Source organism: Amborella trichopoda, chromosome 11 (assembly GCF_054954075.1).
Source record: "Amborella trichopoda isolate Santa Cruz 75 chromosome 11, AtrichopodaSantaCruz75HAP2 v2.0, whole genome shotgun sequence".
NCBI lineage: Eukaryota > Viridiplantae > Streptophyta > Magnoliopsida > Amborellales > Amborellaceae > Amborella > Amborella trichopoda.
Genome location: NC_142346.1, coordinates 36,642,284 through 36,667,130, shown reverse-complemented (window position 1 = coordinate 36,667,130; position 24,847 = coordinate 36,642,284). Strand labels below are relative to the sequence as shown.

Below are 24,847 nucleotides of genomic sequence, written 5' to 3'. Positions count from 1 at the left end.
ATCATTTTTTTTCTTTCTTATTCATATAGCTCGAGGTCGAGATGATCAATTGAAAAGTTTCAACATCGGACCAACCTCAATGGGTTGCACCTTGGTATAAGTTTTACAGCGTATATAGACTCTTTTATTTTCCAATTAAGGAATATAGTAATGCATTCTTACCATTACGTAGTTTCATGCTAATTTTCCATCTAATGGAGAAAGTTTCTTTGTATCTCCAATTCAGGTCTTTTATATTGTTCCTCCCACTCTTCCAGTAAAATATATAATGGAATGAACCATTCTGGTTAATATTTGTAAGAAAATGTATAACTAACATAATTGAGCATACTCTTACAGTGTGATATCTTTCTATCAAACAGAACATGAACTCCATACATAGAGTACAATAATACACACATGCCCACACCCACATATATATATATATATATATATATATATATATATATATATATATATATATATATATATATAGAGAGAGAGAGAGAGAGAGAGAGAGAGAGAGAGAGAGAGAGAGAGAGAGAGAGATCACACAGAGATTAGGCAGCCACTCAGTGAACCAAAGATCAGTTAGAGCATTGGTTATCATGCCAATAAGCGTCTCTTCTTACCCCACGCAATAGCCACGAAATAGAGAACCACACAAGCTCCAATTATACCAAAGGTGGTTTGATAGAACTGTGGCATCCCAGTGTCATAGAGGCTAATGTGGATATTCATACCAAGTGTACCAGCAACAACAATGCCAAAGCCGGTTATCAATGTCGCAGTCGTAAGCATCACTCCCATTTGAAGCAGCTGGTTTTGTTTGTCATCCAGCATTATATTGATGTAGTCTTCTGTATCATCCATATATTCTTTCAACTTCACAAAAAGCAACAATCAACAAACAAAAAAATAAAAATAAAAAAGTAAATACAAAATTATGCCAATCAGTTAACTAACAGATACAAATATAAAAAATATGGTTAAGCAAATTGTAAAATGCACATGTACATTATACTTCACTAAAACTTTTCAGGAAGCAAAGTACAACCATAGCATATGTAAAACCATGCTCCCAGCTTTTACTTGCGTAACAAAACAAGCTTATGCTTATTTCACATCACAAATTAGAAAAACATAATAGTATAATGCAGTGGAATATGGTTTGAATCAGTAAGAGCAGAAAAGTTGATTGGATCAAACAAAGGCCATGGCATAATATGATATTGAAAAACGTATATGAAAAGTATAATTAACAAAAGGAAAACATACAGTTGAGAGTTTGTTTAAGGTTCCCTCTATCTGCACAAAGTATGCTTCTAAAAGCATCTCCAAATCTCCTATATCAAGCTTGAAACTGCTTGAGCTTTTAACACCACCGATGTCCTCACTGTTACTGCTAATATAGCAATCCTCATCCCTAATCACAAGAGCAAACACTAGAGTATCCATCAGAGTAAATTATTTCTTGATAATTAGGGCAAAACATATTTTGATATCACTTTTGGGAGCTAATCATTGTTGAAAACTTTGCAAGAAAACAAGCACTATGCTTAGGCATACAAGCAAGGAATGAAACTTTAACAGTTTACAGAGCAGCAAACAGAAGCCATTACAACCCAATTAGTCAACAAGCCTTAACTTGATATTGGTTAACTAGTACACGGGAAAAGGTACCATTGATGTAAACGGACAAAATTCTCGCCTCCACTATATCACCACAAAAGATGATGGACCATTTTCATTGTCATTCCACATTCAGGGAACTCCTTCCAAAATTAATAATTGCCAGTCCTTAACAGTGATTTTGTAAAGTCTTGAAGTGCATAAAGTAGTGCAAGGGCCTTAGTTTCCATAGGAAGTCTTTTAAAGAAAGTACATTTCATTTCAGCAAATCCACTAGGTTCATTTGCCCATGCCCTTGGCCTATCAAATTCCCCTACCCAACGAACACTCGCTTTCAAATTTGAAATAGAAAAAGGATTATATGCTCGGACAAGAGCAAATCATACACTTGCTCCCTTGGGCCAAAACCTAGCTAGGAGTATTTTTGTTGAACACCAACTTTCAAGATGTAACCTACTGAACCTATTGACCAACCTCGGGGGGACGAGAGAGAGAGAGAGAGAGAGAGAGAGAGAGAGAGAGAGAGAGAGAGTTGAATACACACCCCTCATATTGGATAAAAAAGTTAACAACCCAAAACTAGAGCACTGTATTTTTTTTGGATGGTCACACATCTAGGTGTTTGGGAACTCGATCCTTTTTTATTTTTCAGAATTACCATCTGGTGGTGATTCCTGAAAGGACATGGTTTCAATGAGTCCTAGGACTCATACTTAGATATGCATGCATCTCCTCTTTATGATCTATTTTAGAGATAAATTTTGGACCTGGTTTTTTAGAGATATATAATCTCTAACATCATCATCATTACTATCATCCGAGCCTTATCTCGACTACTTGGGATCGATTATAGGAATCATGTTCCGCCATTCTGCTCTATATACCCGTAGTAAGATAATAAGTCAACATATCTTTTTTCACTACTTCCACCCTTATCCTTTTGGGCCTTCCCTTTACCCTTTTAGAGCCGTCCACTTGAACCAAATCGCCCCTCCTAACCAGTGTCGTATTAGGTCTATGTTGTACATGGCACCAAGTATGTTTTCTCCCATCGTATCGTCCTTTGAAGCCACACCTAAGTTCTCTCAAACGTATGTATTCCACATTCTATCATTTCTTGTCTTGCCACATGCCCATTCAACATCCTCATCTCAACTACATTCATCCTATGGTATGTTGTTTCTTGACTGCCTAATATTTCATCCCATAAAGCATGACAGGCCTTACAGCTGTCTTATATAATTTTCCCCTCAGTTTCATTGGTATGTGGCAAACACATAAAACTCTAGATGCACATCTCTACTTTGTCCACCCAGCTCTAAAAAATACAAGAAAAAAAGAACCGGCAACAGGCAAGCACAAAGCAAGAAAGATAAGGTTGGAAATAAATAATAGAAAAAGAGAATACCAGAATTTACGTGGTTTATCACAGATGTGACTACATCCACAGGCGAAGATGATCAATATTTTCTATTAAATCAAAGAAAAAAAATTATAAGGCACTTATTTGAGAGAACCAATGACACAAAACTCAATCTCCCACCAAGTCATCTTCTCTCTCTACAAAATAACCCAAGAGTTTTTCTAATTTTTTGGCACTTTCTCTCTCTACAAAAGCAACTTAAATGGAGAAAAGAAAGATCCCCAGTATGTGATGGCCTCCACAACTTTTCCTAATCTTTATGGACTTCTAATTTTATCCTTTTCAACTTGTAGACCCATATGTTTATCCTAACCTACATGGACTTACCCATAAATCCTAAATAATAGGCACTACCCAATTAAATAGGAAAACCCAAAAAAATAGGACACTTAAAAAGATAAAGAAAACAATCCCTTAAAATTAGGGGTTCGAGACATATCATAACAAATCTCCACCTTGGGTTGAATTCCAAAAGAGATTCCTATCGACCCACACGTGCCCCCATAGGCACTCACCTTGGAAACACATTAGTTAAGTCCAAACATAGCTTGAACTTCTGTAATGAAACCAACTTTGTCAGTATATCTGCAACATTCTTCTTTATGTTAATCTTTAGTAATAAGATATTACCTTCAGCTATTATCTCATTGATAAAATGGTACCTGACATCAATATGCTTCATCCTTGCATGATATACCTAGTTCTTCGCAAAATGTATTGCACTTTGACTATCACAATAAATAATAGTCCCATCTTGTCGTAAGCCCAAATCGCTTACAAGCCCTCTATGCCATATAGCTTCTTTTACTGCATCGTAACTGCCATGTATTCTGCTTCAGTCATAGACAAAGCAACTGCGGTTTGTAGCATCGACTTCCAACTGATCGGAGTTCCTGCAAGTGTAAACACATAACTTGAAGTAGATCTCCTACAGTCAAAATCACCTGCAAAGTCAGTATCAACATCGCCAATAACCTTGTCATCAAACTTGTTATTTCTATCAAACACGAGACCCACATCTAATGTACCCCTTAGGTAAAGAAGAATCCATTTTACTGCATGTCAATGCTCCTTTCCTGGATTAGCCATATACTTGCTAACAACACTAACGACATGATAAATATCTGGACAAGTGCAAACCATTGCGTACATGACTTCCAACTGCATTCGCATAAGGAACATGTGACATATGTTCCTTTTCAGCATCTGAACTTGGAGATAATACTGTTTACAATCTGAAATGTGCAGCAAGAGGCATCCTAAATCTAGCGAAGACCTTCTAAATATATTCCTTATGAGATAACCACAATTTACCCAACTTTCGAGCTTTGCGTATCTACATGCCCAAAATTTTCTTTGTTGAACCTAAATCTTTCATCTCAAATTCTCTGGCATGTTGAGTCTTCAATTTACTAATTTTTGAAGAATTCTTCACACCAATAAGCATGTCATCCACATAGAGCAATAAATAAATGAATGAATCATTAGTAAATCTTTTAAAATAGACATAATATACTTACTTCTGACATTCCCGTGTCCAATCATGAATGTATCAAAGTGCTTGTACCACTGCCTGAGAGACTGCTTTAGGGCGTACAATAACTTCTTTAGCTTGCAAACATAGTCCTCCTTGCTGTTAACGACAAACCCTTATGATTGGATCATATAAATCTGTTCTTCTAACTCTCTATGAAGGAATGCTGTCTTGACATCAAGCTGCTCTAACTCCAAATCAAACAATACAACTATAGCTAGTATTACCCAAATAGAAATATGTTTCACAACTGGAGAGAAAATCTCCTTATAGTCAACACCTTCTTTCTACGCATAGCCTTTTGCAACGAAACGTGCCTTAAACTGATCACTACCAGTCTCAGGTGACCATTCTTTCTTCTTATAGACCCTTGTACATCGAATGGCTCTCTTGCCTTTAGGCAACTTCACAGAGATCCCAAGTACGATTCTTCTGAAGAGACTCCATTTCTTCATCCATGGCATCACTCCACTTGCTATCGCCACTATCCTGCATAGCTTCCATAAAAGTGGATGGCTCTTGGCTTGTGGCGACCAATGCATAAGCCACCATGTTCTCACAACTGTGTCGTACCACTAGCCTTTTTATTCTCTTTCCCTTTCTAAGTTGAGTCTCTTCCCCATGTGGAGTAGGCTCAAAGACCTCTTCATGATCAACATCTTCCTCCACTCTTTCACAAGGACTTTCTGGTACACATTTTGGAGTATTTTTTAGAGTCGTCAACTCTACCTCAACTGCATCACTGCTATTGCTGTTTTTTTTTTTTGCACCCTTCTTAATGTGTTTTAACATGACAGACTCATCAAACTTAACATCACAACTGATAATAAACTCAAGCAACTTGGGATCTGGGCACCATATTCTATAACCTTTAACTCCATCTGCATAACCAAGAAAAATATACTTCTTTGATCTGGAACGCAACTTATCATCATTCTCATAAACATAAGTAGGACAATAAAAAATTCTTAAATGAGAATAAGCAACAGGTTTACCGGGCCATGCCTCTTGTGGTGTTTTGTAGTCTATTGTTGTAGATGGGTGACCTGTTGACGACGTAACACGCTTTATTGACCGCCTGTACCTAAAAGTCCTTTGACAAACCAGCATTACTTAACATGCCACAGGCCTTTTCTAGAAGTGTCATGTTCACGAGTTCAACAACTTTGCGGCATCTTCGGAGTGATGAAGTGACGAACAATTCCTTCACTCTTGTAAAAATTCACAAACTATACTGAAGTGTACTTTCCACCATTATCAATCCTCAAGAACTTGACCTTCTTCCCAATCTGTCTTTCGACCATAGCTTTCCAACACTTGAATGTGTTAAACACATCTGCCTTTTTCTTTAATATGTAAATCCACACCTTCTTTGAAAAATCATCTATGAAAGAAACAAAGTATAAAAATCCACCTTTTAGACAACCAACGTAGAGGCCCATACATCTGAATGAACATACTCAAGAATGCCTTTTATGGTATGATCTGACGTGCGAAATTGTACCCAACACTGTTTACCATAGACAGCGCTCACAAAAGTCCAACTTGCACTTCTTCACACCATTGATCAATTGACGTTTTCTAAGTTCTACCAAAGCTCTCACCCATGTGGCCCAACCACATATGCCACAACTGAGTCAACTCAGAATCACTATCATTAGATACAGAAACTGTTGTTCTATTTGTGATAGTATTCCCAAGCAACACATAAATTCGGTTTGATCATCATGCCTTTCATCACAATCAGAGCACCCTTTAGAGCCTTCAGAACTCCACCTTCTCCAACAAATTTGCAGCCATTGGAGTCTAAGGCATCCAAAGAGATAAGATTCTTCTTCAGATCTAGAACATGTCTAACATCAATCAAGGTTCTCACAACTCCATCATACATCTTGATAGTAATTGTCCTAACACCAATGATCTTGCAAGCTGTATCATTCCCCACCAAATCTGACCCATCATCAATGCTCTTATATGCGGTGAACCAATCCCGATGAGGGCACATTTGACAGGAACATCCCGAATGAAGAACCCATGAGTCTTTAGAGTTATCACAAGTTGTCGAGACTAACAACACATTATCTATTCCACTTACCGAGCTTCCATAAACTATATTGACTGCTTTAGATGCTCGTTTTCTTTTTCTTTGAGTTTTTGACAATAATTCTTAATATGCTCATTTTTCTTACAGTAAGAACAATGAATATTGCCTTTTCCTGATCTAGATTTGGATAGGGACGTGCCCTGACCTTCATGTCCCTTTCACTTCTCTCATCAAATCTCCCTCTAGCCACTAAACCATCTGCATGTGGCTAAACATTACCCTATCTCTTCCTCAAATCATTAGAGAGAAGAGTCGAAGTCACATCCTCCATCTCTATGACATATTTTCCATAAAGTAATATTGTGACTAGATGCTCATATGAATGAAGGAGTGAGGATAACAAAATTATAGCCTTACCCTCATCATCCATTTTAACACTAATATTCAATAATTCACAAATAATTTTATTAAAATAATCCAGGTGCTCATTGATATTTGTACCTTCATTCATCCTCATGGTACAACTTATGCTTAAAAAATAGCCGATTTGTGTGGGACTTCATCATATACAACATGCTTCAAAAGGCTTGATGTTTAATCCTCATTGACAACATTAAATAGCACTTCACTAGATAAGCACAATCGAATAGTACTCATAGCACTCAAATCTAAGTTTTCCCAATCCTTATCTGACATGGATTCCGGTTTCTTCGACTTTCCTTTCTGAGCTTTACGTAAACCTTGTTGCACTAGCAAATCTCGAACATTGATTTGCCAAATTCCAAAATTATTTTTGCCATCAAATTTCTCCACCTCGAACTTTGCATTCAAAACTTTTACCGCCATACCGACAGCCCCAAACAAGCTCTTATACCACTTGTTGTGTGGGGATGCCCTAAACTCGACGGGTTGATTTTTGGCAAATAAAGTCTAAGAAAAATAAAACCGGTAACAAGCCAACAAGCAAGAAAAATAAAGCAGAAAAGAAAATAATAGAAAAAGAGAACACTAGAATTTACGTAATTCGTCACAGATGTGACTGCATCCACTGGCGAAGACGATTGATGTTTTTCATTAAATCAAATAAAGAAAATTACAAGGCACTTACTTGAGAGAACCGGAGACACATAACTCAAACTCCCATCAAGCTTTCTTTTCTCTACAATTTTCTCTCTCTACATAATAACCCAAGAGTTTTCTCGATTTTTCTGGCACTTTCTCTCTTTACAAAAGCAACTTAAATAGAGAAAAGAAAGAACCCCAAAAATGGTATGTGATGGCCCCCACAACTTTACATAATCTTTATGGACTTCTAACTTTATCCTTTTCAGCTTGCAGACCACCCATATGCCTACCCTAACCTATATGGACTTACCTATAAATCCTAAATAGAAGCACTACCCAATTAAATAGGAAACTCCAAAAAAATAGGAGACTTTAAAAGACAAGGAAAACAATCCCTTAAAATTAGGGAATCAAGACATATCATAATAATAACAAGCTAAGACCAGCCCTCAAAGCCAAAGTCTCTTCTACATGTAGCAAAAACTGCACATGAAGTACAAAGCAAAGAAGTTTCAAACCAAATATGTCACAGAGAAATTTCTTCCACCTAACTGCATACGGATAAACTTTGCTACAGCTGTCAAACTTGAGCTTTGAGCAACCAAAATATAAAGGGTTTAATGTATCTTGTTTGAGGAAGAGTAATAAAAAAATGGAAATTGTCAGACATGCCTCAAGACAAGACCCTTAGCTGACAAAAATGTTATAGCCTATGACTGAAGGCCATAGAAGATACAGCTACAAGAACCATGAGTATGCCATACAAGTTATTCCCCAAAGCCCACACATTGCTTGAGTTATAGGCCTCTGACCTATACCACAACCTGGCAGAGGTGAAGTGAAAGGTGAAGGGACACGATTGGTACTTGTGTGACACTGCACTCGCACGAGTATGCCTCTACACATGCACATAGAATGCATAAAAAAGAAAAATCATTTATAAACAAGATTTTCATAGCATATATAAACTTATGAACCCTTAGATCCAACTAAATTCTCTCTAAAGTTTTTACCTTCCTTCATCTGAACAAATTTCATCTTCATCTTGCTCCATTTCATCTACCAAAGAGATCTCATCGACAGATTGGTGAACAAGCTTATCTGTCAAATACATCTTGGCCATGTCAGCATCATCATCCAATAAATGTTCAAGTTCATCCCTAACCTGAAAAATATTAGTGAAATAGTACACTAAATTAGAAGAAAAGGAGAACTTTGCAGCAAACAAAATCACCAGAAGCAAACTAAACAAAAGCCTCCACAAGGCCCACTAGTGGTTATAGAACTGAGAATAATAACTAGTAGCCTTAATGCACCATACTATGTATGTACTGAAGTGGAATCCATCTCTAAGATTGGGAACATGCTATTTCACCAAAAGAGAAAACACGTGGTTAGTGAACAAGAAATGAACATCAAATAGACTCATGAATAACACTGAATGAGGAAACCCTAGGTGTAATCGTCCAACCCAAAGATACTATTTGTTCTAAGCAACATTAATGGAAGAATACGAAAGCAGTAGATCTAGGAAGTGGCACAGCTAAGAAGTCTCTCGTATCCATTAATCCCAAGATTTGGAGCAAATAGCAAGCATCATTTGTACGGCAGCAGTAATTTACTACCTTCTAAATACCTCATTTAACTTAGTTTGTGCCTGTTACACCAAAGAATCACAGACCTTGATTCTAAACAGTAAATCTCAGCCCTCCATTCATAGACCAAATATATGGAAACAAAATCTACTATACTCCGGTTAAGTTTGTTAAAAAGGAATCTGACTCACAAATATTTCATAAACCAAGTCTTTCGAGAATTAGAAATAGAGTCCATTATTATTTGGGTAAGTTTATAGAGGCCATGATTTTTTCTGGCTAAGCTTCTAAAAGAGGAACACGTATTCCAACTCTCTCTATCTCCATCTCATCCAAAGATTCCTCCCTTTTAATCTCCATACCTGAATTTTATTGTGATCCAATCCATTTCTCTTGCTATGACCAACCTAAGTTTAAGCCAAAAATCCCAGCACAAAAAATTCATTTTAATTTTAGGACATCCCTACCGCCCCTTCCTCCCTCCCTCCCTCCCTCCTGCATGCATCATATGGACCATGAAGTATAGCTCCAATCTCTCTCATGCATCACATGGGCCATGAACTAGTAGCTCCAATAGGCAATTCCAAATTCGATACTAAGTTTCGGACAAGGGCTTTCCAAATCAGATAAAGTTAACAGCATTGGAAAATTAGCTATATAACACACATATAGCTAAAAGGATTACTATAATCTTTGAGACCTGGATCTTAAAACTGAAAATCTGGTTCACCATTTCATTTCAGGAAGGCAAAGAACCAAAAAAGTATCCTGATTTCTAGAGAATTGTAACAACATAAGCAGCACAGTTGTTGCCAAAGAAAATAAAAAAATTATTGATTATACAGTGCAGGATGACTATAATCTTTGAGAACTGGATCTTAGAACTCAAAATCTGGTTCACCATTCTTCATTTCAGGAAGGCAAAGAACAAAAAAAGTATCCTGATTTCTAGAGATTTGTAACAACATAAGCAGCACAATTGTCTTCAAAGAAAATAAAAAAATTATTGATTATACAGTGCAGGATGACTATAATCTTTGAGAACTGGATCTTGGAACTCAAAATCTGGTTCACCATTCTTCATTTCAGGAAGGCAAAGAACAAAAAAGGTATCCTGATTTCTAGAGATTTGTAACAACATAAGCAGTACAATTGTCTTCAAAGAAAATAAAAAAATTATTGATTATACAGTGCATCCTGAAATTCTTTGAACCTATTTATAACTTCAGGGTGGAATGGTAGATTTGGACTGGGATCCAAGAAGGAAGAGGAACACTGAAAATGGATTCTTGGAATTAATTTTGCGATACATTTTGAAATTACATCGAGACAACAAATATTTCTAATTCATTTAAAACATCCATGCTTGCAAAAGTTACTTCATCAAAAAAAAAGTGCTTGCATAAATGATGAACGTTAGTCTAATTGGACTGTGAAAAAATTGTTAAACAGCTCTTTTAAAAGCCATAACAAGATTTAACGGGTCAGGAGTGCAGGAAAAGACTATCCATTGTCTGTTTTTCTTTACAAAATAGATAAGCGCAATGTTCAAAAAGACAGAAACAGCCCCATACGCAGTTTGAGGTCCTCGCCACCTAGGCGGGCGCCCAGAAACACCTTCACGGGAATGTGCATGGGCCACCAGGGGGAGCAGGCATCTATTACAGCTTGGCTATAGTCTACTTATTTCAAACATAAACATTTTTTTGCACTATAATCTATTTGTTTCAAACAACAATATCTCAATAACTTCAAATACGTACATAAAGGAATATCACAACATTTTTTTACTTTTTCACACAAATTCTTTGTTGCCTAATGCAAAACCATATATTGCATTGATCCATAGTCAAATTTCTTATAATTTTTTGGGGGGTTTAGCTAATTTTCTTTATATTAATCTCCTATCTAACCAAAACATCCAACTAACCCTAATTTGGGAGTGTCCCTTGCACATTTAGTACCAGTACTACATATCATCGAGACTCGTCCTCTTTATCATCAATGATCATTTCAAAATCATGTTTAAGGAGTAAAAGAAACCATCTCTATGAAATAATCAACGGAAATCACAACTCAATTCCTCAAATTAGGGCTCCAAATTAACCATTAGTTTCCAGTAGAGCAGCCAAAAAACAATGATACAATCCCAAAACCTGTAAGCCCCCTAAATAAGTTTATTAAGGGTACTTGCGCTGTTTTGGGGGGCTAGATTGTCCCCCCAAAACCCTTTTCCCCCTTCTTAGGGGGTGAATACTTTTTTGCCCTTGGCTGTGGGGTCTTTTTCAGCCCCTCAACCAAGTTGGTCCAAAAGTGACCGCCTAGGCAGCGCCTTAACAGGCGCCTAGGAGCAAGGACGCCTAGGCGCCTGGGTAGGCATGGGGTTTCAAACTTATAACCGAAGAGGTTCAATGATAGAGAGCTCCATACACTCTTGGACTAAAGGCCCACATCGAATCACTAACAGAAGTTGACATAGCAAATTTACCCTAAAAACATTCGGTTTCAAGGCCATAAACAATATAAGCCAAGAACAAGTGCATCGTGTATTTTCTTAGCTGATACTATGAGACGGCCATAGGAAACAAAACAAGGCTAAGAACCAATTTTAAAGTACAGACACATTTGAGAATTAAATGAATGAAGAGTAGTTTATGAGTTGGGGAACACAACACTACATTTGTGTACCCCAAGGTATCAAACATGCATCTTTAAGATAGATGCAAAGTTGTGATCCTTTTTAAAAGAATAAAATCTAACTATTCAAATTTTTTTTTGAAAAAAATTATCTTTTTAGCTTTTTAATTTTTTTCCTTTTTACATATTAATGATCTCCATGTTAGAGACTATATATATCTAAACTATTAAGTTCAAATTCCATTAAAAAAATAGATAATAGAGAGGGGCCGCATATCTACAGGTGAGTCCTAGGACTCATAGAAACCTTGTCTTTAAATGAAAGCAGAAAAACAAAATTCATTCAATAGATCAAAATTTCCACAACAAATAGAAGTATATGTAGAGCAAATCATAGAAATATCTGAACTGATAATTTTGAAGTAAAAATCATTGTCCTAATTCAAGGTAAAAGTGCAGGAACAATCAATAGTGTTGTGATTGTATTCCTGGTTTTATCATTCTTTTGTAACTGCCATAACCATTCTCTCCTTCACAATATTTCCCTAGTCCAAATTTTTCCAATATAAAAATGTCCTTTTCTCCAATCACAGTGAATCAAATATATTTGTCTAAATTCCTTCCAAATTATAAACCTATAGATAAGACCTTTAAGTTAAACTGGATAATTAGGACATCATGATAAAATATATATAATGTAAGAATAGATAACTAATTCGTCTAATAAGAATCACATGAAAGAAGTGGCAATGTAGAATTCCAGGCTGTAAATTCAAAAAATTCCTTTTTTTTAATTAATTGCTAGAAATTCTACCACAAACAAGTGCCACAAATACAATAAAACACGCCTACTACAATCTTGGATCTTAATATCTTACTGCCAAAACTAAACTTTTATTGAAATTAAAATAAACTCAACAACTTTAGGAAATAAAATAAGCAAGAATAACAATAAATAAAATTGAATAAATATGGGAAGACTTACTGAATTTTTCCTAGAGTTACCCCCATAGGGCTTAGCACACCCCACACCCATCACTTGACCAATGGTGCACTTGATCCTAGAACCTACTGTATCTAACAATCTGAAACTGAGAAGCACTTATGGGACTACCTTTCTAAAACTTACTGAGGCATGACACAACTGACACCTCCCTTTCTGAAAACCAAGAGGGCTAGGCGTGCCCCCCTCCATGTCTCTTTCTTAGAGGTGTGTGCCACTCTTACACTTATGGAGGCGGCGTGCCACCTTTTAGAGAGGAGAGCAAGAGAGAGAGAGGCACGTAGGGATAGAGGGGGAGAGAGATATGTGTACTGAAATACAGGAGAGACCCCGCTATTTATAGCCCTCAAGGGCTAGAAGTCCCAATCAGATTAGGAGTTCAACATTATCTAGGATTTTATTAGGTGATCTGTGAGGTGAGAGAGAAAACTTAATATGAGGCATTCATCTCCAAGATCAACCATCATGATATAGAGTGAATATGGATTTTATTAGGTAATTCGTGAGTTGAGAGAGAAAATTCAGTTTTAAAATTTTCAAAATTTACAGTAACTCATTTTTAGTTCAAAACAATATTTCTAGAGATTCATAAAAATTTAAAACACACAGAAATACAACTTAGAAGTGGATAACTACCTAATGAGTAAAAAACAAATGAATATCAAGGCACTCCACCTATGCTATGATCCATGATCCACTACTATCTTCTCAAACTAACCCAACAAGACCCTTGACCCATAGTCAAGTGCAGGGGTTTATGATTGGCCCATCAATGTTAGCTAGGAAACTGTAGAACCACAATCCCAGTATGTGGAATACAAGCTCCCCCTTAAGAGCAAGTCAAATGCACACACAGTGCTAGGGGCGCTCTCTCTAAACACATGTGCACGTCTCCCTCTATGGGGTTTCTTCCCAATATGCGGTTGTCATCTATGCACATGCCATACGGAAAACTTTTAAGGATTTGGCCCTCGCTCTCATAGGCCCTTCTTCTGCCCACAGGAGACCACACAACTTTCATGGTCTACAAACGTACATGGGCATCTCTCTAACCTCAACAAGGGATGACTCCACAATAAACCTTCAACGGCAATGCCACATGCCCAGGGGCAAGGGTTTGGGACAATGACCTAGGCCATAGACTCTCCAACCTTAGGTCAATAAGCGCACACTCCTAGTGAAGTGCACAATTCACTATAAATGATTTTATTTACAAGCTCTCTAGGCATATAAAGGCCACAAACTCCAACATCACATACAAGAAAACCATAGGCTATTGGGTTATAACCAACCATTGAAGCGATGGATAGCAATGAAGGGAGTCAAGGACCGATCAATAGAGTCATATCTGAAATGTCGACTATGTGACTGGGCAAGTCAATATCAATTAAAATTTTTCTATACTTTTCTTATTATATTGTCACCCAAGTCACTTACAAGTGTCCAAATACAATATAAATGAAATAAGATTGCCAAGATTTCTCACTTGCTTGCCATTAAAACAAAAATGCAGATCTAGAAATAAAAGATGCAATGGAATTAAAAAAGCATATACCAAGAGAATACCTTATACCTTGCCTCAAGTTACCTTCAAGAACTTTGTATACCCCACGCTTGGCCTCCTCCATCAATAGCACGCGGGATCTTGGTTCAAGATCTCATCTCAAAAACCCACTAGAGAGCATAACATGAGATATCCCTTGACCAAGGCTCAACACATGTGCATAAGGTCAAGGCCTAGGGCTAGGCTTGTGTGGCTTGGGTGTGCCACCCCTTAGGGTTAGATTTCCTTCTTAAAACCCTAAGATTAGAGAGAGAAGAAGAGAAAGAAGTTTAGAGAGGGGTGTGCCACCCTTTAGAGGCTCAGAGAGAGAGAAAGAGAGTTGAGGTGTGTAGAGAATGAATCCCCATAGCTAGTTTATATAGAACAAGGCTAGGGTTTTAGGGTTAGGGTTTTGCCATCATTATGAGATTTAATCTTGACCTTTGATCTTGAAAGCTTGTAGGGTGAAGAGATCTCATCCATTCATTCCTTAGATTAGCCATCATGATTAAAGAAATGAGGTGGAACTATTATACCTCAGTTTCTATAACTCCATTCCCATCAAAAATTGTGTAGAGAAAGTAATAAATCTATTATAATTATTTTCTTACACTTTCCCTTTTGAAAGCAATCAAAATCCCTACACAAAATACTTTCCTAAAACCTCAGCATAATTGCCATAATGTAAAATAGGAACGTTTGGAGGAGGTGGGGCACGCCACTCATGGGTGGGCCATGTGGGCCCCACGACCCATATATTGGTGGGCTCAATGAGCTCCAAAGGGCCCCCAATAATAAAAATAATATTTTCATATAATAAAATAATTTTATAGTCTCTAAATAATTTATTTTTCTCTCTGATTAAAATAAATCAAGAAAATTGATATTTTTTCTCTTCTAAAAATCATTTTTCAATAAAATAAAATACCTAGAGAGGTCTAAAAATTTATTTTAATTAACTAAAAATTAATTAAAACATATTTAAGCATATCTAAGTAGATTCGATGGGAATTGGATCCGTAGAGTTAGGATTACGATCTATATACTGAGGACTCCATCCTCTCTAGAGAACGTATTTCACTGTACCTTCTCAAACTGACCCAACAGATCCCATGACCCACAATCTTTTGCAGGAGTTCATGATTGGACTATCAAAGTCAGCCAATAAAGTGCAGGAGATATGATTCTAGACTGTAGATTACAGATCCCTCCCTGAGGACAAGTCCAGACCCCATTTCAGCAGCATGCTCCATAGGTCCTTCCAATACAGTCTGGTGTTGCAGGGAGTCACCTCTTCTACACATGTACACGTCACACACCCTTATCCATAAAGGGCTGCTTCCTAGACGACTATCTAGTGTACATGATGTGTGATGGTAATGATGAGGATTTAGGCCTTTGTCCTCTCAAGCCATCCATCACACACACGGGTCAAGTCCAAGTCCCCTGGCCAACTGTCCTAGGCACAAATCCGACCTCATCAATAAATAACTCCACATCGAAAACGCTTATCGGTTGTGTTCACCTGTGCCCAAGACTACGAGTTTTTGGACATCACATTGAGCTATAGCCAGTCAAAGCTCAGGTGTGTCTAAGCATTAGAAATGCCTCACAGTCCAATGTTGACCACACTGCCACTAGAGCTAATCATTTCACTATATGTTTTTCAGTACATGCTCTCATAGGGCCTTCAAATGGCCACAAAACTCTAACAATATCCCCCATGATAGATCCCATTCTCTTCATTTATGCCTATCACTTACTGTGGACAATGATGATCAAGAGGATTGCGGTATTTCCTTTGTTCATTGGATAATACGCCATCCCATCAAAACATTCAACAAGAAGCATTTCTATTAATGTCTAATCAACATTTTGAAGCTACAAATGGGTGTGTAAGCATCATAAAAAATATTATAATTTACCATTCAGCAAAGAAAATATTAATAATCAGCGGACTTTTGTAGCACAAATGCACAATCGTTTTACTAGAACGAGCCAAAATTTAATTGACATGAGCACCTTTTGGACACGCCCGGATATAGCAACTAGACGACTCTTGATCTGTCTAACATGCTCGAGATTTAGAGTGCTGATTTTTGATGTCAAATCATCCAAAGCAGGATATGCTTCGTGTTCCAATGTAGAAGCCTGATAGACATAAAAGTGAAAGAAAGTTCACATAAGGAAAGATGGAGTGGAATAAAATGACCAAACAAAAAAACTTTTTATAAAGATTTATCAAAATAACAACACTTAATTTCTATCTCAATTTATATTAATTAGTATACAAATGACAAACGAATTTAATAAATTATTCAAACTTAGAAGTTTCATGTTTCGTAATTCTTCAATTCCTCCTTATTATTGAGGCTGTTATACAAGTTGAGAGAATATTTGTGTGATGTTCGTAACATGTCCAAATCATAACTTCTATGGATCCAACAAATAGCATGCTGCAAAGATATGAAAGAGGAAGAAAGACTTGAGAGATGCATTTGGATACCCTACATGGAAGGATTTAATACATGATATCTAACTATGATCATGTGAAGAACAATATCCAACTATGAACATGCAATACGGGGAACAACTTTAGGGATGAAATGCAAGCTTTATCAAATCGTTAGTTGAGATCTATTGATATTCCTACTTATTGAACAACCATGTTAAAAATGTGGATACATGAATTAGCGCCTAACGTGGATATGGGTGTCAGAAACACCAACATTAAAATAAGGCTTTTCCACAAGACTTCGTATATCATCTAAACAAAGAGAGAAGGGGGATTAGGTGTCATAAAAGTATTTTGTCATTGAGATTTCAACAAGAAAGGTCAACAAGAGTTTACGATTTTAAAGTGACAAATGGTGTCATGCCTTTGGTGTGCACCAAAAATTGTACACATGCATTTTTATTTTACATATTTGACCAGTTGTAATTCTTACCAGTTTCCACCCCATTTTATAATTAATATGATGTGCAAGCATTGGATATCATTTATCACTTTTATTCAATAATGATATCAGGAATTCAAAAAATTGCACAATAGTCAGTGAGATGAGACGATTATGTTGGCATATACTGCCCACAAACTCATCTCAACAAATTTGTACCCAAGTTTGCATTACTTATCCCATACTCACTCGAAGCGATTCGGAAAGCGAATTAATTTAGGAATCAAAAGCGCGGAATTGTAGCCGGCTGGATGATTCCTATTTTCGAAATCGATCTCCGTACAAGAGGAATTGTGGGGGACGAGATTCCGATTTCTTGGAATCGAGATTCGACCAAAATAGAATAGAATTGAGATCCCTACTTAGATTGAATCGAGATTCCTAGTTATTTTGAATTGAGTTTCCAACCTAATGGGAATCGACCAATATGGAATCAAGATTCCGACATGTTTGGAATCGTGAGGAAACTGCAACTGAAACACTACATGTCTCAATGTCATTCATTGACCGACATACTATACATGCATGCTTGTATTATTTGTGTTACATTATTTCGAACATCTTGGAGTTGCAGTCTCTCCACTGGATCAATACAATGTACACTTAAAAGAATTAAGTTGAAAATGTGGACCACCACTTTGGTTTCTATTAGTCATTTCATACCAAAAAACATGACTACACCGTGTAGCTTGAGATTGAGTGTCTAGCTCGAGTAGTTTGATGCCTCGAAAACTTCTAAATATCACTTCATTGAAAAAAGTAAAAAAAAAACGAAGAAGGAAGGGGGGGGGGGGGGGCATCGAGATCTGGTAAACGTTTCAATAAGTGTAAAATCGAGATTCGCCAATTGCAGAATCGAGAATCAGTGAATATTGGAAATGAAATTTTCTAAGTGTTGGAATTGAGATTTCTAAGACAGAATCAAGATTCTAGATTTCATCGAAACGGATCATGTAAAGATTCCTAGTCAGAATCGCCGAATTAGAATTGAGACCTTCGATGAGCGATTCGGTTAACTATGACTTATCCACTATGGAAATACCAAATGCAGGAACATAACAGTCACAAACATTGTCCATATATTATCCAATTTATCCAAAGATCCACTCACGCTTCCACGAGACTAGGAGACCTCTGAGCCATCTGATGATATTTAACAAGTCACACTCCAAGATACACAAGACTAGGAATGCCACCATCATTTTCAATAGAAAGAATGACTAGTTTTGGAATCTAGCTTCAGTAGCCTGAGATACCACCATAGATTAAAGGTAGAAAACAAATTAGGGAAAACTCTCGGAATAAATATCAACCATTGATTAAATTATGAAGCTACTTGTGCTTTATCACTAGCAACACCCTATATGCATTTTTTTAAGAGTCTTATTGCATTTCTGCGCTATCTCAAATTACAACGAGCTTTCTCCACCTAAATTTTATGTCCATGTCAAGGTGACAATGCCCATATTGAAACCAAACATGCCAAAAAATACTAGTTCAGATGGCATTCTACGTGGATGGCGGCACAATACACCCATCCATATTGTTTTTTTCAGTTTGAGATGAAATACAATTGTAGAAGCCTTTAGCCAGACAGTTTTTCAACACGTTGTTAAGAAAACTATTAGAACCAATTTGTGACTCTTTTCCATTGATTAGTTGATATTATCAGTAATCTATTACAGGAATAAGTCCTTTGGTATTTCTTATAAGACTCCTAACTAGAACTATAAAGGAATGGGTGCTGTTTTGCATCATTCCATTCATACATTCTTCATTTCAAAGATGTCCGAAATTAAAGAGTGAAGATTTGCTTTGTCCTTAGTTACTGGGATTTCCTTACATGGGTGGCAATCCCGCTCCACGAACGCGATCCAGTGCTCTAGAGCAGGATCGAGGCATGGCCTCAACCTCAAGTTGGGGAAGATTGATCCCAACACAATAGGTGTCGATCAACAAGATGATAAATTCTTAAAGGAAAAGGAGCAATAAATTCATGGCAACAAGAAAAGAAAATAACAAATCCATGTCCATAAAAAAATAAAGTAATAAATATATATCAACAAATAAGAAATTAATGAGTATTCAAATCAGTGTCCCATAAAATTTTCAAAGGGAAAGATATTCTAAAATTTGCATCAATCAAAAAGAATTCTTAACTCACTGCTCCAAAATTGCATTTAACATGTGAAATGGTGGGTCCAACGTGTTACAGGATTTTGACCTCCATTTTTCTAAAAACTGTGTACTACAGAGGAACGATCGGTCTCCCATCTCTCTGTATCTCTTTTTTACTCTACACTTATATCTTCTGCTCCCTACACCATGCTTTAATTTTTTCTTTCTTAATTGAAATGAAGGGGGATAGGTGAAAAGTGGAGGGCCTATGTATGACCTTACCAAAATATCATCCTATATTATCATCTAAAACATAAGATCAAATAATATTATATTATGAAGGACTTGTGTGTGAGAAGACTCAAGTAAATAAATGAGTTATTAATCTCCAATCTTATTTGAGTACATCTATTTTAAGTATAAAAATATATTCCTAATCTATTAATTTTGCACCTAAATATTATTAAAAAATTATGCCTAACTTTCTATTTTAAAATTTCTCCTTTTTTATATACTTATTGTACATGCACTCTCAAACTAGGGAACTCCTAGCAAGCTACAATCCCATGCTCCAGCCTCCAATGTGTGTGTGTGTGTTTTATATACTTAATGTACATGCACTCTTAAACTAGGGAACTCCTAGCAAGCTACAATCCCATGCTCCAGCCTCCAAATATATGTGTGTGCGTGCGTGTGTGTGTGTGTTCATCTACCTTGCAATTTTTCATACTAAAGGTCAGGAATTATTAATGCAACACCGAATATGTTTTATGGGGATTGTGTGACCACATTTTGGCAGAAACGAAGTCCATCCTAACCACCATGAGGATAATAATAAATGGTGCTTGGTTCCATCATTATTGGAGAGAGATCACATCAATACTACCAAGTGGCAAGAAAGAAGATGGAAACACCTTAGAAAGTTATATTCTAGTGGGTTTTGAAAAGATTTGTTAGGGCATCCAATTTTTTTGTGAATATCCCACATAATGCTAATAAGGCAGCTCGCAATTTGGTTAATGAGGGTTGGGGAGTGATCCACTTTTAGTTTGCTTAGTTGTTGAGAATTCCTAGTTGAGATACTTCCTCAACAGCTTTGTGACTATTTCTGCTGTTATATGCCTTCTATTTAATTTGTTGATCAATGAAGCCATCACCTTTCTCTAGATAAAATCTTTGGTTCCCAGAAGCATGACATGGGGCATGAGATTACATAAACCCACTTCTATGTTCTATGAATCACAGTATGTATATGTTTCAAGAGGCAAGGAACAAGATATAGATGCCACCACACGGTTCATTGTTCATGCAACAAGCAGTGGAGGATCTGACCCACCCAGAACTTCTTTGGGTAGAGGCATCTTAGAAAAGAGAAGAAGAGAACAGCAGCATAGTGTTGGAAATTTTCTCAACTTTTCCAATGATAGTTTTGTTATGGATGATCAAAAACAACATCATCATCATCCGAGCCTTATTCCAACTATTTGGGCCAGATGACCAAAAACAATATCATTCAACAAAACTGCTTTAGTTTCCTTCGGAACTAAGTAGATATATAAATAACTTTAGACATACAAGTCATGATTCATTGCCTAGTGCTTCTCAAAGTTTGCTAAATATGATTTTATAACCATGAGTTTTCATATGTACAGTTTCTTTTAGACCAATCTGTAAGAAAATTTATTACAAGGCATATCGTTGATCCACACCCTATCCCAAGACTAAACCATAAAATATACCAAAGCAAAACTTCGATAATATACAGCACATACCTCAAATTCAAGGCACCGACAAGCAGATTCAAGACAAACCTCGAGTGCAATAAACTCAAAAGGTAACACCTTAGAAGCACCGCTAAATGATTTTTCTGCTACAATCGCTACTAATGAAGAAACCATTGTGCCAAAAGGGCTTGTCACTGCAGAATGGGGGGACTGTGGCAAAGACTTGTCCACGCTATTTGCATCAGCAGAACCATTCTCCATACCCTAAACATAAAAATAGCAGTAATTCAAAGTTCAAACTAAGATCAAATATTTGTAGAGAAATAACAAAGAAATCTACTAACTCCAAATTGATTTTATATAACTGATAGGCAAATCAGAAAAGGAATGAACAACAACTACAATTAAAAATGAAATAGAATTCAGATGAATTATGACAACACCCTGAATACCCGCTGATAACCATAACTGTTTGTCAAGGATCTACAGCCCCAACAATGCACAATTGTATGGTAAATGTGCTAGCTAGTCCATCACTACAATAACCACTTTGGAAGTTAACAATGAAAGAAAATTCAGCCGCCTGGCCACCTAGGCAGTCCAGCCGCCTTCTAAACTGTGAGGGCCTATGCGGGGCCCTATTTGGGCATTTACCTAGAGGTCTGCCTAGGGGCCCAAATCCCACACAAATGAAAGGCGTGGCGGTGTGGAAAGATATAAAACCAAAATTATCTTCTTTTCCTTTATAATTGAATCTGCATTCCACTTACAAATGCCACAATACACTGTTGTAAATCAGAAATAAAACCCTTTATACAACCTCGGACCTTTCCTTTTATTGCCACAAATAAATAAACAAAATCCAGGAACAAAAACCAATCTTCCACTATCAATTTAAATAAAAGTATGTTCCTAGAAAATTACAGTAAATATGCAAATAGCTGAAAAATAAATAAAACAACGAGAAAGACAAACTGGAATGCCTACAGTTACCCCCATAGAACTTGGTAAACCCTATACCTGATTTCCTGAACGAGGACACACTTTTTATCCTATTGATCTTGCTAGAATTTCAGAGCCGTGAAGCTTCCTTAGGAAATATCTTTAAACTAGGGTATTAGATAGCATAAAAGCACACGTAAGGTTTGTAGGAAGCCCTTAGGAACAAATTAGGGCATAGCATGAAGAGTGAAACTCTTCCAAGGATGGGCATGCCTCTCTTCAAACAATAAAACCCTACAATGGGGCCATACCCTCTTATTTTATATTTAGCATGGCGTGCCTATTATGGAGAGTGAGGAGAGAGAAGATGATAGCAAAAGATGAGAGGGAGAGTTTTGCTTGGGACGTGGAGGAGAGACATATGGAGAGAGAGCGGCTCAATTGTATAGAGAATTAGAAGGGAGTTCACCTTAGTTTATCCACAACACCCCCCTCCCCCCCTGGTATGACTTATCCAATGACACAGCTTGGCTAATAGGCATTTAGGAAATCTGTGAGGTGAGAGAGAATTAATTTGAGCCATCCATTTTGTAAATCAGCCATCATAATTTAGGGAGGAATATTAGAAATATTACCCCCTTAATATTTGACCCATATGCACTTCTAGTTATAATAGGATTGGATTAAAATTAAAACCTTCTAGAACTTTCGAATTTATCTCTAATTGTAGGAAGTCAAATAATATATTTTGGTTAATACTAACTCCTACAAAATAAGGACACACATTACCTTTTATTTTATATGATTATCTGAAATAACTTAAGAAAACATAAGGGAGAGGTGTGTGCCCCCCCCTATGGGTGACATGTGGGCCCCTCATGTGCTCCACACCCCACCCAAGGCATATGGTGTTGGATCCAAGGGCCCCACATGTGCCCTTCCTTACTCTTATAGTTTAAAGAAGTACCGTTTTCGAGGAAATTACAGCAAAAAATAATTTAAAAAATTTTACAAATTTCACAGAAACAGTTCTAATAAAAAAAAAATATCTAGAAGTGGACTAGTACCAATGGGTCAAAATAAGTGATTACAAGGGCACTCCACCCAACCCAGTAGACGTGATCCACAATTGTCTTCTCAAACCAACCAACGAAGCCCACGACCCACAGTCTCATGCAGGGGCTCATGATTGGCTCGTTAAAGTTGACCAATAAACAGTGAATCTACGATCCTAAAATGTGGGTACCAGTTCCCCTCCTTAAAGTCTAGCACATGTCACTACAGTGCAAGGGGCACTCTCAACGCACAACTACACGTGTCCCTCTATAGGGTTGCTTACCAGTATTGCGGTTGTCATATGTATATATGTTGTGCAGAAGTTTGTCAAAGATTTGGACTTCACTCTCACATGCCTACATCTGCACACCGGAAACCACATAACTCTCCTGGCTAACAAAAACAACCATGGCCATCTCACCGACCTCAACAAAGATGAACCTCTACAAACCCTCTTCAGCAGTGCCACATAACTAAGGGTAAGGTTTTGGACATGAGCAGGACCATAGATCGCCTAAACCATGCTCAATCAAACATCACACACTCCTACTGAAGCGTATAATTCACTATAAAAATTATTTACATGCTCTCACGACTTTTAAAGGCCACAAAACCCCAACATCTCCCACCTTTGAAGGCCGTTCAATAACTCTCTCTCAAGCCCATCCCATTTACATGCTTGGCGAACACATTGACCACAAACATAGCCTTTATCAGGAGATAAGCAACCTCAATCTCTCCTATTTGGATCTTGTTACGAATGAGGTACTAGTCCGCCTTACTATGCCTCGATTTTTTATGAAATTGTGGCTCTTTGGTCACATAAATTGCTGATTGGTTGCCACAAAAGTCTCTTACATGGGAATTTTACTCGATCTAAGTTGATTTAGATACTTCTTCGACCAAATTGTTTCTTTAGCTACAAGACAACAAGCCACATACTCTGACTCCATAATTGAGAGTGCAACGACCTCCTGTTTCTTGGTAGAAACACCCAGATGTGGACTTCATCTCATTTGGATTGCCCAGATAGTTCGCATCTTAATATCCCTATAATTGTATATCTAAGCCTCCTCCATAAGTAAGCATGTGACTAATCGTTCCCTTAAATATCGCAAAACCTTTTAGTGCTCCATGCTTGGATAACTATATAACTTGTTGATGACACTCATGGCAAATGATAAATTCAGACTCGTCCCTAATATAGCGTTTAGTGACCCAATTGAATTTTTGTACGAAATTCTCAACATGGATTCTCTCTCTCCTGAAGTAGTGGGACACATTGCTAGGCTTAACTTGGTCATCTCATTAATGGAGGTTAATATGAGCCGAGAATTTTCCAGTGCAAATCTTTCTAGAATTTCCCTAATATATGTCTCTTGAGATAATTGAATGGTTCTCTCTTTTCTATTTCTGGTAATCTTAATTCCCAAGGCATATGATGCTGATCCAAGATCTTTCATATTGAAATGTTGTGACAAGAAATCTTTCATTTCCAAAACAAAAGTCATTGAACATCTGAAATTAACATGTCATCCACCAATAGAGTGATGAACACATCGCTCCCACTAACGTTGACATAAATACAATAATCC

General features: G+C 37.0%; 1 protein-coding gene across 14 annotated transcripts in view; it reads right to left on the bottom strand.

Moving 5' to 3' along the window:
• Window positions 1-266: 266 nt before the first annotated feature.
• Window positions 267-24,847, bottom strand: part of LOC18436764 (magnesium transporter MRS2-F) — a 26,552-nt gene continuing 1,971 nt past the window's right edge. For 2 of the 14 annotated variants that reach the window (XM_020668820.2, XM_020668822.2), the window contains exons 2-6: window positions 21,303-21,518; window positions 16,478-16,606; window positions 8,691-8,842; window positions 1,258-1,405; window positions 267-864 (exon numbers count right to left, since the gene is read on the bottom strand). In XM_020668820.2, the coding sequence (XP_020524479.1) occupies window positions 586-864; window positions 1,258-1,405; window positions 8,691-8,842; window positions 16,478-16,606; window positions 21,303-21,518 (924 nt within the window). In that variant the 3' untranslated portion in view covers window positions 267-585. The other 12 variants (XM_020668821.2, XM_088851435.1, XM_088851437.1 and 9 more) reach the window with 12 other exon arrangements.